Genomic DNA, 16,278 nt, shown 5'->3' on the forward strand with positions numbered 1-16,278 from the left:
CAGTAACAGCACATAGGCCTTGGATTAATGAAGTTCCCAGGCTTAGTCTCTCGCATTTCCAGGTACAACTGGAAAAGACTCCCTCCCACCTCAAAGCCTGGAGAACCCGGGCCAGTCGAGGGCAGTTCACACATCATAGTAAGCCACTTAATCATTTGTCTCCTCCCTGCCAGGAAAGAAGCCACTATCCCTGGGCTTAGCAAAATGTCCCAAGAAGGGATTGCGGTTTCTTTTGCTCCAACGAATCATGCTAAGCAAGCCAAGAATAAATCCTGGGTAGAGATTGTGGGTTCCTGGGAGTGTAACAAATCCCTGGTTTGGATGTGGTGTGCTTCCTCCCTACTCAAAGTTGCCAAGATCAGTGCATTCATTGCAAAGCATTACCAATGGTTTGCTGTGATGTGCAAAAAAAGGCCAATCAATCTGATTTGGTATTAGGCAGCACCCTAAGCTTGGCTAAATCTGCTTTTCAGTACTATACCTTTTCTGCCCTTAGGTCTCCCTCCTTACTTTCCCCCTTGTGTGCCCTGCTTTGGCGAAGACATTATGGTTTCTTAAGCTAGGCTTTCCCATGAAATCCAACTGGAAAACTATGAATTAAGGACTCATGCTAAACAAGGATATAAAGCCATTTGGCCTGGCCTGCACCTGCCCACTACCATATCTAATAGGACATGAGAGAAAGGAGCTGGCATGTTCAACCTCCTGGAGTGCCACAATGGCTGGACACAAGGCACACAAGTATGCTTGGCTGCTTTGTCATCCTGTCTACCTTCATGGCTTGGTAACCAAATATGGGACACCCTAGTGGAATGTGGCCCCCAGAAAGTTGAACAGAAGAGAAAGTACTCTGAAGAGGACAAAGAGTTTTCTAGAGCTCAAAAGCTTGTACACTATTTTGCAGCATTTCAGCTGGCCTGATAAAGATCTGTCCTGATAGGGATTTTTTGAATTCTTCATTTATTAGAATCACACAGACTTAATTGCACTGCTCGACTTCACAAGTTATTCCAAAAGGACTAGTTTAAGGTGAAAATTCTGGCCTCAGACTAACTTGAACATTCAACAACAAAAAATTGCCATTGTATCTGACAGATGGTTGGTGATCTATGGAACTATTATAGTATTATAGTATGCATTACACATTCAGTATTACTACACTTATTCAAATGCGCTCAATTCACACATATATCGATCTGATTCATTAGGAAGATGTGAAGACTCTGTTTATGGGATTGGAGGCCTGCTGTGATGCTGAACATCATATTAATGCAAAGCATTTCTGAAACAAAGAGTCCCCAACAGGTAGATGCAATGGACAGACCGCAGAAGCTGCTGTATTTTATGTTTAGAGCAATAAACCACAACTATTTCTCCATCACTATAAAGGGAGTTTTAAGGATGTTTCCCTGCAACTGCACCAAGTTATGCTAGTTTTTTAATCCGTCTTCTTCACCAAAGCAGAAACAACACTTAAAATCCCCTTGAGTATTAGAAGTGGGAGGGCTGTGTAAACACTGCGTAAATTCTTGCAGTTTAATCCAATTGCTTATTTCCCAGCAGATTTAAAAGATTAAGTCGGTCAGTCAGCAGCATCAGTGACTGCATTCCCTGAGAAGAAGACTGGGGGAGAGAATAGACGCAGCTTCTCAGTTGCATACGCATAATGTTATCCCCCAAAAGTGGTCATGACAACTTCTGCTTACAACGTCTGCTTTATTCGCCCTCCTCCTTGCCCTCTCTGCAACACTCACACATAGAGGCTACAACAAACAGCATCAAAACACAGATGCTCTGTGGTTTAAGAAATCAGTCTTCACCCGTTTTGAGTCTCCTCTCGTTAGCAAGTATCCTGCTGGGGACAGGATAAGATTGAATTACAGTACATGCAACTAGTGCCCAGGTCTGGATGTTCCAGACAGGGAGGGTAGAAGTTGTTCAAAGAGGAAAGTGCCCCCCCCCCGGGGTGGGCAGCATTTCAAAGTTGGACTCTCTTTTCCACACAGAGATACTGCCAGTTTTGACTGTGGAAGGTGGTCTCCAGAGGGATGTGAAACTTAAACCTACTGCTACTATTAGATCTTATGCTCCGCCAAGATTAGAGATTTTTCAATATGCCCATCTCAAGTTACCCTTCAGATTGCCACCCAGAATTGATAATATTATTTAGTTTATGACTCCGTTTTAATAATGGCTAGGAAACAATAACAGGCAGAGTTTGTGCATGACTTCACTTAACGATAAACTCATGTGTGTAAGTATTACTTGTGCTAGGTTTTATTCCCCCTATTTGTGGAATGTGCAAAAAGGAAAGCTTCTGCTTTCTGAAAGGGGAGATCAACATCCACAAATCAACACAAGAGAAAACAGTTTCAAATATGTGTGTTCAATTCTGCTGGTGGCAGAAGTACAAGTTGCCCAACAGAGTCACAAGCCATTTGTGGTACATTAGGCAATGCAGGAAAAACAATCCAAAACACTGAACTCCAAGCACACTGAATCAATTGGGTTGTGTTTTTTTATAATAATAAAAAAATCAATAACACCTACTTCTCAGTAAATGTGTTTAGGACTGAAGCATCGGTGTACAAAACCTCTAACAGCAGCAAAAGATTTTAAACAAACAAAGCAATAACCACCTAATACTAAGCACAATGGACAATGATTTCCAAAACAGAGGTTTGTTATTTTGTATGTTTTCCAGTATTGTGAGGGGCTAGGAATGCTTGAGGGAGCTCTCTGGCTAGGTCTATTTATCAGTTTCCATCATGGATGGCCTTAGAACAAAAGCATTATTATTTTAATGGAATATGCATTTTCATTTCCATTCTATTTTTAAATGCTTTGACTGTTTTCTAGTGCTAGTATGTGCTTGGTTTTTTTAAACACAGCTGTTCTAAGTATGGAACCTCAATAAGAAAGAGAGGACAACACAGAATCTTTACTGTGGAGGTTTAGCCTAGGTCTAAGGATCTAGGAGGTGTAGGATCTACTAAAATATTATTTCTCTTTCACTGTCAACAGTCACTAAGGGCTGCAACTGAACAGAGGCTATGTGTGTGACTTCTTGACCCAACAAGGTTTATGGTAGTTGACTGTGCTTTCTCCTCCCTTCTACCATAACTAGCAGCCAACGGATTCTATCACAGAATCAAAGAATTGTAGAGTAAGTCCAACCCCCAGCAATCTCAACTAAATCGGACGTAACAGATGGCCATTCAACCTTTGCTTTAAAACCTACAGAGAAGGAGAATCCACCACCTTCCATGGGAATCCATGCCACTGTCAAACAGCTCTTACCATCTGCTGGGTTTTATAAGACTTGGCAACTTCTCTGTCACATTGTGAATCTTTGCCCCTGAGGACAGCACCCCTTCCAGGACATCCTGTCTCTGTCCCTATCAGTAGTATAATTGCTATAATCTTGGTCCAATACCCACTACAACAGGCATAGGCAAACTCCGGCCCTCCAGATGTTTGGGACTATAGTTCCCATCATCCCTAGCTAACAGGACCAGTGGTCAGGGATGATGAGAATTGTAGTCCCAAGCAACTGGAGGGCTGGAGTTTGCCTATGCCTGCACTAGAATGCTGAAAACAAAGTTTAAAAATTGGTACCCTTTCCATAGGGACGCGGGTGGCGCTGTGGGTTAAACCACAGAGCCTAGGACTTGCTGATCAGAAGGTCGGCAGTTTGAATCCCCGTGACGGGGTGAGCTCCCGTTGCTCGGTCCCTGCTCCTGCCAACCTAGCAGTTCAGAAGCACATCAAAAAGTGCACGTAGATAAATAGGTACCGCTCTGACGGGAAGGTAAATAGCATTTCCATGTGCTGCTCTGGTTCGCCAGAAGCAGCTTAGTCATGCTGGCCACATGACCTGGAAGCTGTACGCCGGCTCCCTCGGCCAATAAAGCGAGATGAGCAGCGCAACCCCAGAGTTGGTCACGACTGGACCTAATGGTCAGGGGTCCCTTTACCTTTACCCTTTCCATAAAAGAGGACACTGCATACTTGAGGCAAGTTTTCAGTGCCGCAAAATTTAAGTCTTCCTCGTTTAATTCTTCCATGACAAAAGAAAGGATATACCCTTGTCTCTGCCTCAGGGCACACACTATTAGCACTCAAAGCTTAGAACTAGAAATCCAGATTCTCTTACCTTTAAAATGGTCAGGGATTTTGTAGCTCAGCCCAGTTTATATGAAACGTAAGGTGTAATGTGGCTAGCATCAAGTCTCACCTTCTATGATTCCCTCAGCCACTTAGATCTCAAACATTTTTGTAGGTGAATTGAATACAAAACACCATGGAATGCAGAGCTAAGTAGCATTTGGGCAACCACTTTCATAGATGCATACCCATTTCTCCTTTGCGGTTTGATAGAAAGCTATTTGAGAAACTGGTAATCTAAATAATTCCAGTTCTGGAAGGGTTGCTGTAGAATGCACACTTAAATGGAAACAACCAACAAACCGGTTTCTTGATAAATTCTGTCTTGGGGAGGCTTGATAGAGTATACATTTTAGGGCACAACAGCATTTTGACCATATTATGCATGTACTAGTACCTGGAAAGAAAAGAATTGTTTTTACTTATATCCAGTGCTGGGAGGTTTCAGAAAGCAGATATTCTACTCCATCTGAAGTCAGTCTTTGGATTTCGAGGGCTCCCTCTCTCGCCTTTTTTGCACCTAAACTGGAATGTTAAGATGCTTTTTCTCTATGGAAATTATAAAGCCCTGGCAGTACTTTCAAAGAACAAAACTGGCATTGGCTTGGCTCAGGTTCCAGAAATGGAGTGCGAGACCAATAGTAATGACAACATACTAAGAATTAAAAGTGCTTACAAGAACCATTTTGTTCAGGAATGCACCATAGCAACAGAAGATAGGTTCAAGATGTTCCCAAGTAGCCTAAATCATATACAGATGTACATACATTACATATAGTCAAAATGAATTAAGGCGAAAAACTAACACAAGAAAAGATATGGTAAAAAAACCCACCAAGCATGCAGTAGTATTTCACATACCTTGCAGTGGCACCTGTTGCTTTCCACGATAAGAAATCCGGAAGATCAAAGAAGTAACCTGCTTTTTCCCAGCACGACTCTCGCAAATTCTAGCAATTTTTTTTAAGGGACAAATATAAAAATGCAGTTTTAGTCTATTGTAACTTCATAACAAATGTAAATTATAAACAAATATCCAAGACAAGAATAAGACCTCAGCCATCCCTACACAAAGGAATCTGCATGTGCTTGAGACACACATATACTGAAAGAATTTGGGCAGCTCATATCTGGCCCTTGTTCATGTCTTCTTTTCCAACATGTAGTGCTAACAAGAATCAACAATTGCCTTCCCCAATGATGTTTTCACAAATCCTATTTGCAACCACCACAGGATAAATATAAAGCCTGTACAGTACTACTGTTTGCCTTTATTCCTTGTATACATGTGTGTGTGTATCATTCCCATGCACTCTGTGATAACCACCACAGGAATGGCACTCAGAACTGCCATACTCGCCCAAAGATATGGACTTAAGAGGTGCCTAGGGGTTTTCAAGTTGCCTTTCCTCATCCTGATATCACAGGAGAAAACTTGGTTTGGTTAAGGTTTCATTTGAGAGCTTTTGTGCAGAAGGAAAAGTCCTGGCGGACAACCAACCACGGCATTATCATCAACTGAATTGAAACACCTAGTCATCTACTGGATAAGGAGGATGGCCGAGGGAAGATAAGAGAATAAGACAATCAAGAATATAAAAAGGATTGGAAAACTTCTGTAAAGGTAAAGGGACCCCTGACCATTAGGTCCAGTCATGACCGACTTTGGGGTTGCGCGCTCATCTCGCTCTATAGGCCGAGGGAGCCGGCGTTTGTCCGCAGACAGCTTCCGGGTCATGTGGCCAGCAGACTAAGCTTCTTCTGGCGAACCAGGGCAGCACACGGAAACACTGTTTACCTTCCCGCCGGAGCAGTCCCTATTTATCTACTTGCACTTTGACGTGCTTTCAAACTGCTAGGTTGGCAGGAGCAGGGACCGAGCAACGGGAGCTCACCCCGTCGTGGGGATTCGAACCGCCAACCTTCTGATCAGCAAGTCCTAGGCTCTGTGGTTTAACCCACAGCGCCACCCGCGTCTCGGAAAACTTCTGTAGAGTATTTTAAAAATCAGTATAAACAGGTGAGCCGATTGGCAGGACTTGAATAAATTCAGCAGTGTAAGAGGAAGTAAGAGAAAATTATTAAGAAGAGCAGAACTTGGCAACTTAGAATACGTGGAAGAGAAGGAAATGGAAGGACACCAGAGAAGGAGAGGACAGGAAGTCCTTAGGTGTCTTATGTTGTGTCCCTGTTTGGTTGTGGTTTTGCTTTCCTTTTTTCCTTTTAACTTTTACTTATTCTTTTGGAACTGTATGTAAAAAGTGTAAACAAAAATTATTATTTTAAAAAAGAGGGTGGCCGAGGGTCCCCGTCCCCCACTTTTTCCGAAAGCAGTAGTGTTTTCACTATGAAAGGCAATGCCACAGTTCTTTGAATTTAGCTGTACACACAGTAATACTTGACCTTTGATATTTCCACCCTATGTAAAAATACCCTATATATTTTTATTGTCTCTAAAATGTAAGCTTTTACTCTTAAAAAATCCATGTTTTATTTTGCAAAAATCATCATGCATTCCCAGTGTAACAGAAGCCATAATGTAGTAGCAGTATGAAATATTTAATTCATATCAATAAGTAACAAAACAATAAAAACATCTTTAAAACAATTCCAATACAGGTGCATTCCCATATTTAACTATAAGTCTTTCAGGAGTAGAAATGGCAGTAAGGGAAGTCTACTTGGACAGAGATGAGATACAATGAAGGTAAGAGCTTTTGAACATTTTTGGGCAGCTTATCCTAGTTTCCTCTAACGAAGGCCAAGTAGCCCAGAGCAGCCATATCACTCAAGACTGTGCCTAACGACAGCAAGTGGGACAGGACTGAGGAGCAATTCTCTTGTGATTTAGGGTCAAAAGGAACAGACTTTTGGTGAATATTAATCATGGAACCCTAAACAAACCCAGCTATTCAGTAGAGAGAGAAATAAGAAGTCACGGGATATTAATTTCACTACTGTGCATCTCCAAAAGCCACAAAAATATGACCCTTAAAGAGCATCTAAATGATTCATTGTTGTCATGAAAGTGATTTGTCATCACTGACTAGCGCAGACAAAGTACATCAGGCTCTGCAATATGCTTCCACACTAGGACAATGGTCTCCATGCATTCAGTGCTAATTATAATTCACTCTTCCATTTGGGCTACACCCACACAGTTAACAAGTATACCAAAATCCCGTGGGAAGGCCTCTTTAAAAAAATAAAAAAAGTGTTTAATGCTCCGATTCATATCATGCCACTCACCCTTCAGAGCCGCAGGCAAAGAAATTTTGTTTAGCTACCCTGCCTCCCACCCCCAGGATACAACTCTTTGTCCTTGGTCACTTTGCCAGATTCCACCCACTTCACTGCTCTTGCTAAAGCAGTGGTCAACCCCAATGCCGTTAAATAGCTGGAAATACTACCACAGCAGAACACCATAAATTACTCTCTGCTCGGCTGTTTAATAGCCAATCCCTCTCCCCAGGAAACTCTGGGAATTGTAGCTCTGTGAGGGGAATAGGGGTCTCCTAACAATTCTCAGGTCCCTTAACAGACTACAATTGCTAGCAGTTACTGGGATATATCAGATATTCTGAAAACTACCCATCAGGAACCTTTGCAGCCTCCATCTTAGGGGTAAGGTGTTATTGCTCAACTGGAGGCCACATGACTAATTTAAAAGTTGGATCATGGGTCAAAAGGAAACTCACACATGGGTAAGCCTGGCTCTCAACACATGTGCATATGAATAGCAATGATGAATCGCAGTAGAACAGTTATCACTAAAACCAGTGGGTGAACCAGTTTAATTCTGTCCCTTCACGTACACCTGAGATGCTGGCTGCAGCATGGTGCAGCCATATTGATTTGCACACTTTATATTCATGTGCATACAGCTCGCTTAGAGGAAAAAAAGTGGTGGATGGGACTAAGATCCTGGTTACCACTAGATGTCATACATAATATACAGAAGCCCTAAACAGGGAGGGGGAACCTGTGACCTCCCAGATGTTGTTGAACTACAACTCCATCAGCCCCAGCCAGCATAGCCATTGGTGAGGAGAAATGGGAGCTGTAAGCCAGCAACATCTGGGAGGCCACAAATTCCCCCATCTCTGATCTCAAGGCACTGGTGATGAAAGAGCAAGAGTCTGCCCACTGCAGAAACAGAAGAAAAGGCTGCACTCTTTCCGCAGGAGAGCATAGGAATTAGGCAAAGTTTTGTATCTGTATCACTTTCTCAGTACTGTGGTACCTTGGGTTAAGAACTTAATTCGTTCTGGAGGTCTGTTCTTAACCTGAAACTGTTCTTAACCTGAGGTACCACTTTAGCTAATGGGGCCTCCCGCTGACGCCGCACTGCCGCCAGGCGATTTCTGTTCTCATCCTGAAGCAAAGTTCTTAACCCAAGGTACTATTTCTGGGTTAGTGAAGTCTGTAACCTGAAGCGTCTGTAACCCGAGGTACCACTGTATTAATGGCTTCTTGGGAAAGCACTTGGCAGGAAATCTACCAGCTCAGGACATCTCTTGGCAGTTTCTGGGTGTACTTCCATACACCAGATCTCTTCCTCACCATGCTATGGGAATGAGCTTGGAAGCACACCTGCAGCCAAAGAGACCTTAGGGAAGTTTTCAACTGATTGCAATGAGATGTGTAAAAGACCTGAGGTTCCACATCCATAACAAGTCAGTTCAAGCCCCCGACCATTTCCAGTCTCCAACTGCTTCCTCGACAGCATTGGGGGGGGGGGGCCTTCATGGACTATATGATACAGGAGTTATTTTAGAACTGCCATTGTTCGTTCGGACCTTGGCCTGACAGAATTTTCAACTTTTAATCTAGCCAGCACATGGAGGCATGAATGAGCAATCCATTTACCAGATGTCAGGCATATTTGAGGGTCATCACCAAGGGTGGATGGAAAAGGTGCAGTTGTTCTATATTGCAGAATGTTTATTCTCAAATGTTTGGATTCGGTGCTCTCTCTTTTTAGTGATTTGTGTACTCAAGATACTATTGTCTGGAAATATTCTTCTGGACATTTTCTTAACTGTTTTTGTCTTGCTTTAAAGACATGTGAGACACCAATTGATTACTTAAAGCTCTTTTTGAACTGAACAGATGATTAGTATTTTCTTCGATTTCTGGCCTTTCCCTTTCCCTGTGTTTCTTACTTTCTTGAATCAGCTTTCTGCAGTTAGGGAAGATTTAATGTACTTAGGCCATGCCTGCAACATGCTTATCTTTCCTTTTATAACCTCCAAGAAAAAGAGTAATAACTAAAACAATCGCCAGGTTCCTATCTCTCCTAAACATTTTATACCAAAGGTATCTTCTAGGCATCTGAAATATTTTTCTAGCCCCTCTAATCTTAAAGGAAGTAGGCCTTGGTTATTTCAGTGAATCTAATATTTGCTGTGTTTGCTTAAAACAGTGGTCAACTGGCAAGTATAAGAATGTCACAGGCAAGGAACTGATCTTGCTTTTCCCTTTCTTCCCCTTCCACATTAGTGAAAACTCATTTCACTGGAAGCCAAGAGGAGGGGAAGTTATAGAGATTTCAGCACCCATCTACAATACCTGGCGATTGTTTTATGTTGAGACTATTTCCGATGCCTCAGAGGATGGGGACAAGAAGAACCACTCATTCCTCCCTCCTCATTCTCTCAACTATCCAAAGAATGTTTTTGATAGAAGGAATTTCTAGCATCTATGTTTTGCTAGTCATTGTGGGTCAAAGGTGACAAGAGGGAATAAAAGAAGCATGAAAAAAGCTGCTTGCAAATGAAGAAGTGAACATCATAAATATGCCAGACTCCTTCAAACAAGGAAGGGAGAGAAAGAGAACTGGAGTGATTACAAAGTAGTTGCCATTTGGTTATTAATTGCCAAGATATTATGCTCTGGCCTTCTGCCCTGTGAAATAAAGCATGTGCAAGGGAATATCCCATTCCTCTCCTCTAATAAATGAAGTGTGAATGAAGCATGCTAGATCAATGGGGGAACTAATCTAATTCCCGAAACACACGCCACAACTCAAGAACACCTATCCGCAAACTAACCCCTGCCCACAATGCATCTCTGGTGTTGAAGCACAACAGGTAGAGCATGAGACTCAATCTCAGTGTTGGGCAAAAGATTCCTGCATTGCAGGGGGTTGAACTGGATGTTCCTCAGGGTCCCTTCCAATTCTATGATTCTATCTTTTGGATATAACTGCTGGACACCATGATCGTTACAGAAGGAAAGCAGAACAGATGCCTTTTGGCACAATATGGCTCTCCAACTGGGATATAAAAACACAGTAATGAGTAACGAGCAGTGATTAATTTTTTAAAAACACAGCAAGCTTTTCATAGATGATATGGCAGGAAAAGGGTACTGAAGGCACATCATATGGAACAACACCCAACATTATCTTCGTGGCACAGAAGTCTCTGGAGTGCCGTTTCATGGTGGAAGGAGATAACCATCAGAAGACCTGGGTCAACGGAGAACCATTCATAAAGCAATTCCTTCCCATGACAGCATTATCCCAGAGTCTTAAGAAGTGGGTGGTGGGTGAGTGAAAGAACTACATAAAGGAAAGGGCTGCAACTCAGCAGCAGGGCACCTGTTGTGCATGCAGGAGGTAGCAGCTTCAATTCCTGGCCTCTCCAGGTAGGGCTGGATAAGGCTCCAATTTGAAATCTTGGAGAGTCACTGCCAGTCGTCGTAGACAATACTAAGATGAATAGCCCAATAGCCTGACTCAGCATGGCACCTTCCTTTCTACAAGTCAAGACCTATGGTGTTTTATGTGCTTTCTTCTTTGGAGTAGGAGGAGAATATGCAGGGGAGAATCTACGAAAGGGGTTGGGCTGTGAGGTGGTGATTGACCCAGTGGGGTGCAAGGTGGCGATTCCTCAGTGGACTTCATGACCAAGTGGTGATTTGAATCCATGCCTCCCCAGTCATGGTCCAACATTCTAAGCCACAGAAGTTACAGGAAAATGTAGCCAGTGCATTTTACGAACATATTCTGCAAGTATAAGCTAAAACATGGCACTGTATCAAGAATCCTAAGAATCACAAGGGCCATTTCAAATACCTGACACAGCAAACAATTCTAACTAGGAAAAACAGATTGTAGCTTCACAACACATAACACACACACAAAAGAATAGTATGTATCGGTCTACATAGTTAAGACTTTTCTGCTACACAGAAGTAATAATCAGATGCATAGAAAGTCACCACATTTGAAGCATTTCCCAGTCTGTTCTAAAAAGTTGTTGTATGTCTCCAGTCTATACATCACTGCTATCTCTGTCCTTTACCATTTACCCATATATTAGTCAAACGTTACACACATTAAACTCATACCAGACTGAAATTATATTTTGAATATGAAATTTGGTATCAAGTACGCCATCGAAAATCCATTACTTGCTTTGCTAAATGAAAGACTGGCATGTTTGGGTTTTTTGTTTTACTTCTCTGTCGCACCAGGAGTCTAAATGCTTCGTTTAAAGGACAGATCTGGTTACAAGCCAGATTTAATTGCTCACAAATGGGGAGCAACCATTGTTTCTTTATCCAAGAATTCTAGGTGTATAACTTGATATCTCTGTAGCACCTATAGGGGATCTGTGCAGTCTGCAATCTCCATCTTGGAACTGAGCCTACGAGCTGACCACACGGATACAAACATCAGCCTAATTTTTGATATATATTTTTTCATCCTAGCCTTCCTCACTTTATAGTATCTTGTCTGATTAAAGCATTCTAGAGAACTCAAATGGTTGTCACTTCTGATTGGTCCCAATAAAGGTATGGCTGAGCTGTGATTGATAAAAACAGCCCCGACCAAAAAAACAAAACAAACCCTGACTGCAAAATCATTCACACTGGTGAGTTCAGCTGGGTTTCTCCCTTGGTTTACTTCCATATTTGTCTGGAGACAGGCAATGCGAAGGTCATGAAGAATGAAGAAAGATGCTGCCTCATGTAAAAGTGTGCAAATAAGATTAAAGGAAAGTATTAGAGGAGAGGTCTAATCTGGAACGGTAGGAAGCATGTGTGCAGATTTGGAAAACCAGAGAATAAACCTTATGGTGATCCACTATAATATAAAATTCATCATAAAAACAAAAGGCATCATATGATGCACCCATCCTGTTCCCTAGAGTGAAAGGAGTCATCTTAATCCTCTCCATATCTGAGTCATAGATGGAAGAAGTGGAAAACTACAGTTAGGTCATCATATCACATTCTCCTTGATCTGGTTCCTCGCTGCCAAGAAATGTAAGGTGTGAGAGCTAAGATGTATTTGAAACATAACTTGTTATCACCCAACTGCTCAAGAGATGGAGGTTCAAAGATTTTCCACTTACTGAACTGGCCTAGTGCATGCATAAGCTGTCCCCAACTACAGACCACACCCTAGAAATGAGATTTTTAAAAATCACAGCTTATCTGCCTATATGAGTTATAGGTCACACTTAGGTTTTATAAAAGACAGTTTTGGGGGGATGGGGAGTGGGGTGCAGCCTATGTTCAGAACAAAATGGTACATTATTTCTCTTGAATACAGGAGGGAGGCATTTCTCAATGTTGTTATGTATCCCTAACTCATAGGCATTTTATTCTATAGCCAGAATGGCCCATTTCACGGCATGGCACACTGAATACAATACTGCCAACTTTTCGTAACAAGCATGCTATTACGACCGGGTCATGTGCCTGGATACAAAACAATGATAGAATTATGTGCTCACTGGAAGGACAGATCCTGAAGCTGGGGCTCCAATACTTTGGCCACCTCATGAGAAGAGAAGACTCCCTGGAAAAGACCCTGATGCTGGGAAAGATGGAGGGCACAAGGAGAAGGGGATGACAGAGGACGAGATGGTTGGACAGTGTTCTCGAAGCTACCAGCATGAGTTTGACCAAACTGCAGGAGGCCGTGGAAGACAGGAGTGCCTGGCGTGCTCTGGTCCATGGGGTCACGAAGAGTCGGACACGACTAAACAACAACAACAAAATGCACTCAGAATGCACACTTATTTTTCTCACGATTAAGTGGTTGGAATAAGCTTTTGGCATGAGGCAGGGGGAAAGCATGGGATCCCTCAGGCTCCAGAGCTATAGAGCTGATGTCAGAGGGTGGCACTTCATCACAACACAGCATCACTAATGGAAACCAATGGAAACCCTACAATCTGAAGGCTTCTCCCTGTAGATTTTGTAGCACAGAAGCTCTTCTTAAAACTACCTTGTCCTAGGCCAAGAACTGACTCAGCAGACAATGCCAACGCTCCCTTTCCTCCTGCGACGGTGCTGTACAGCAACCACAAGAAAACTGATACAACCCTATATGGCTTTTCTAGTAACGAAGGATGAGGTAAGCAGATTTTCCTCAGCAACTCAGGGTGGAAAGATGCTGAGCAAGCCCTGGCAGAATGTTTGTGCTGCCAACAGCAGGCACTGAGGTGAGGTGGACACTTCAGCTCAAGTGCCGGATATGAGTCTTCAATTTTAATACAGGACAGCTGCAAAGAAAACCACTGCAGAGTGGAAAAGGGCAGTCATATAAATCTACCCTCAATTATAAGAAGTAACTGGGATGGTGAAAGGAAACAAGCAAGCTTTAAGATGGCTAAACAAAATATTGCAAACATCTAGACATACAGGTGTCTATCGGACCTCTGCTGAGAGGCTTCTCACTGGACAGAAAGGAGCTTTCAAGACTCCTTGTGCAGCTTGAAGAGTGGTAACTGGTTTGTGGCACCAGTTTCTATGGACTAGATTCCACTTCAACGGATAGATGAACTGCGTGCCTCACTTGGCAGATGTGTTTTTAAAGTGTTATTAGGCATATACACAGGTGGGGGGGCGGGAGGGTCTGTAAATGATAGAAGAAAAAGATCAGAAAATGAAAAGGGGGCAGCAATAGTTTTGTCACATTTCAAATGTCACAAGACAAAAAGGACGTACTCACGGAAGCAAATGGGAATATCATTTAATGCTTTGTAGAGGGAAGAGGGGATTAAACACTGGAGGGGGGGGGAGAAACAAAAATCCACAAGGGAAGGCAGAAAAAAAGAGAGAAACACTCTACTTGCTCAGTTCTTAAGAGAAATGTTTTTAATTCTTAAAGGAAATGTTTTCAATAGTGAGCTGGGTGACATTTTATCCCCTTGAAAACTGGAGGCTTAGAGAGGAAATCACAGCCAGACACCATGCAGACAGACACTGTGTAAACTTCTTTGCACAGGCCTGCCAAACACATCTTGCTCTTAATATATGGTTCGTCCAAAAGTGCTCTCCTCTCACAAAGAAGGAAGAGAAATGGACTTCAGAAGATTTATTTTTTATGCTCTCTGAAAGGTGACCTGAGTAGGTCATTTCCCAAGAAAGTCACAATTCTCTCTCTGATTCCCATTTGCTCAAAAAGTACTTTACAAACCCTTTACTTCAAGTAGGCTTAAGTGTTTATTTGATGTGCTTGTTTTGCTTCCTCTTACCTTCAACATTGTCACTTTCAACATTGTGCTATGTAATACATTATTACAATGAGATGCTACATTCTGGTGGGTTGTTTTGAAACAAAGCTACAACTTAATTTCTTCACACAGAAATATGCTTATTCGTGTAACAAAAACATACTTTAATTTCATCCACAGGAAGACACCAAGGCCTAATGGCATATATTGCTGGTACATTAGTTCTTGGAAAGAAAAAAAAAGCAGAACAAGACTCTACAACTGGATATTCAATTATTTTTCAATTCACATCTGCATTTGACATGATCAAAACCATATCAAGTAAGTCTGGAGCCACTGTTTTTAGGAGATAGACCAAATATTTTGTGGCAGCCCATTGACATGGTTCAGCAGCAACCCCAAACCATGGTTTGGCATCGGTTGCAAAACAAGGATCACAAACAGAAGATAAAATTAAATTCCCAGCTCATGAATGGATTTATTATGTATCCCTGGACAACATCTCCCTGTCCCCATTTCAGTTTCCCATCAATCTTTTAATTTCATTATTATAAATGACCAAACAAGTTGATCAGCTCAGCTCTGAAGCATCCAAACATAACATATCCTTTCATTTTAGAATTGTTACTGTAGAACAGGCATAGGCAAACTCGGCCCTCCAGATATTTTGGGACAACAACTCCCATTATCCCTAGCTAACAGGATCAGTGGTCAGGGATGATGGGAGTTGTAGTCCCAAAACATCTGGAGGGCCGTGTTTGCCTATGCCTGCTGTAGAATAATTAGGATCCCTTACATATGTGTATCATAGTTATTTAAAAGACAGGAAAAAAGAAACAAGTCTCTCCATTCATATAGATCTACTCAAAATAGTGGAGAAAAATCTACCTTTCATGGCAAATACAGAAGCAATAACTAATACTAGTGTATGCACCCTAATCAACATCTAATCAACTTCCACTGTTTCCAAGCAATTTTTAAAAATGAAACCAAAATCATGACCCTTCAAGGTTTGGATACTCTGTAAACATAGTGGCCTTCCACTCTCTCTGCTTAGTTACCCCTTGCTTCTTCCTTGGATAACTCTTACCAACCACCAAGGGCCCTACTTTGGGTGATCTCAACCTACCACACGGTGCTGTTGCAAAAATAAGCATCTAAGACACTTTACATACCAAAAGGACAATATAAAAATGTTGAATAAAAATCTTCATTAGACCAAAGGCTCAAGCTAACCCATAGAATACACAAGAATCATAACCAGAGAACACCCATGCAAACACCCATGTCAAATTGTAGACCTATTTTAAACTACAGTATTATTCTGTGTATAAGACGTTTTTTGCTAAAAAAAATAGTCAAAAGTTGGGGGTCATCTTATACACGGATGGTGAATGCAGAGGGGTTTGGATTCGGCTTCTGGCCAGATTTCTTAATTTGCGGTTAAAAAAAAAAAAAGGGTTGTCTTATACATGGGAGGTCTTATACACAGAAAAATACAGTACTAGTGGAGAAGAAACTACACTAGCCCATCCATTTTCCTAGATATAGGTTGTTTTGTACTGAGAGCAAGAAGTGACAAAACCTATTCCCCGAGCACTGGGAGGCAGCCTATTGTCAGAGAACTTCCCAT

At 42.0% G+C, this 16,278-nt stretch overlaps 1 protein-coding gene across 6 annotated transcripts in view; it reads right to left on the reverse strand.

The window, feature by feature from the left end:
- The window catches only part of FGGY (FGGY carbohydrate kinase domain containing), a 162,576-nt gene that overhangs the window by 128,930 nt on the left and 17,368 nt on the right, over positions 1-16,278 (reverse strand). For all 6 annotated transcript variants that reach the window (XM_077928691.1, XM_077928690.1, XM_077928689.1 and 3 more), the window contains one exon: positions 5,029-5,117. In XM_077928691.1, the coding sequence (XP_077784817.1) occupies positions 5,029-5,117 (89 nt within the window). The remainder of the gene's footprint in view (positions 1-5,028; positions 5,118-16,278) is intronic.

The sequence above is a fragment of the Podarcis muralis genome, chromosome 5, assembly GCF_964188315.1.
Source record: "Podarcis muralis chromosome 5, rPodMur119.hap1.1, whole genome shotgun sequence".
In the NCBI taxonomy this organism is placed as follows: Eukaryota; Metazoa; Chordata; class Lepidosauria; order Squamata; family Lacertidae; genus Podarcis; species Podarcis muralis.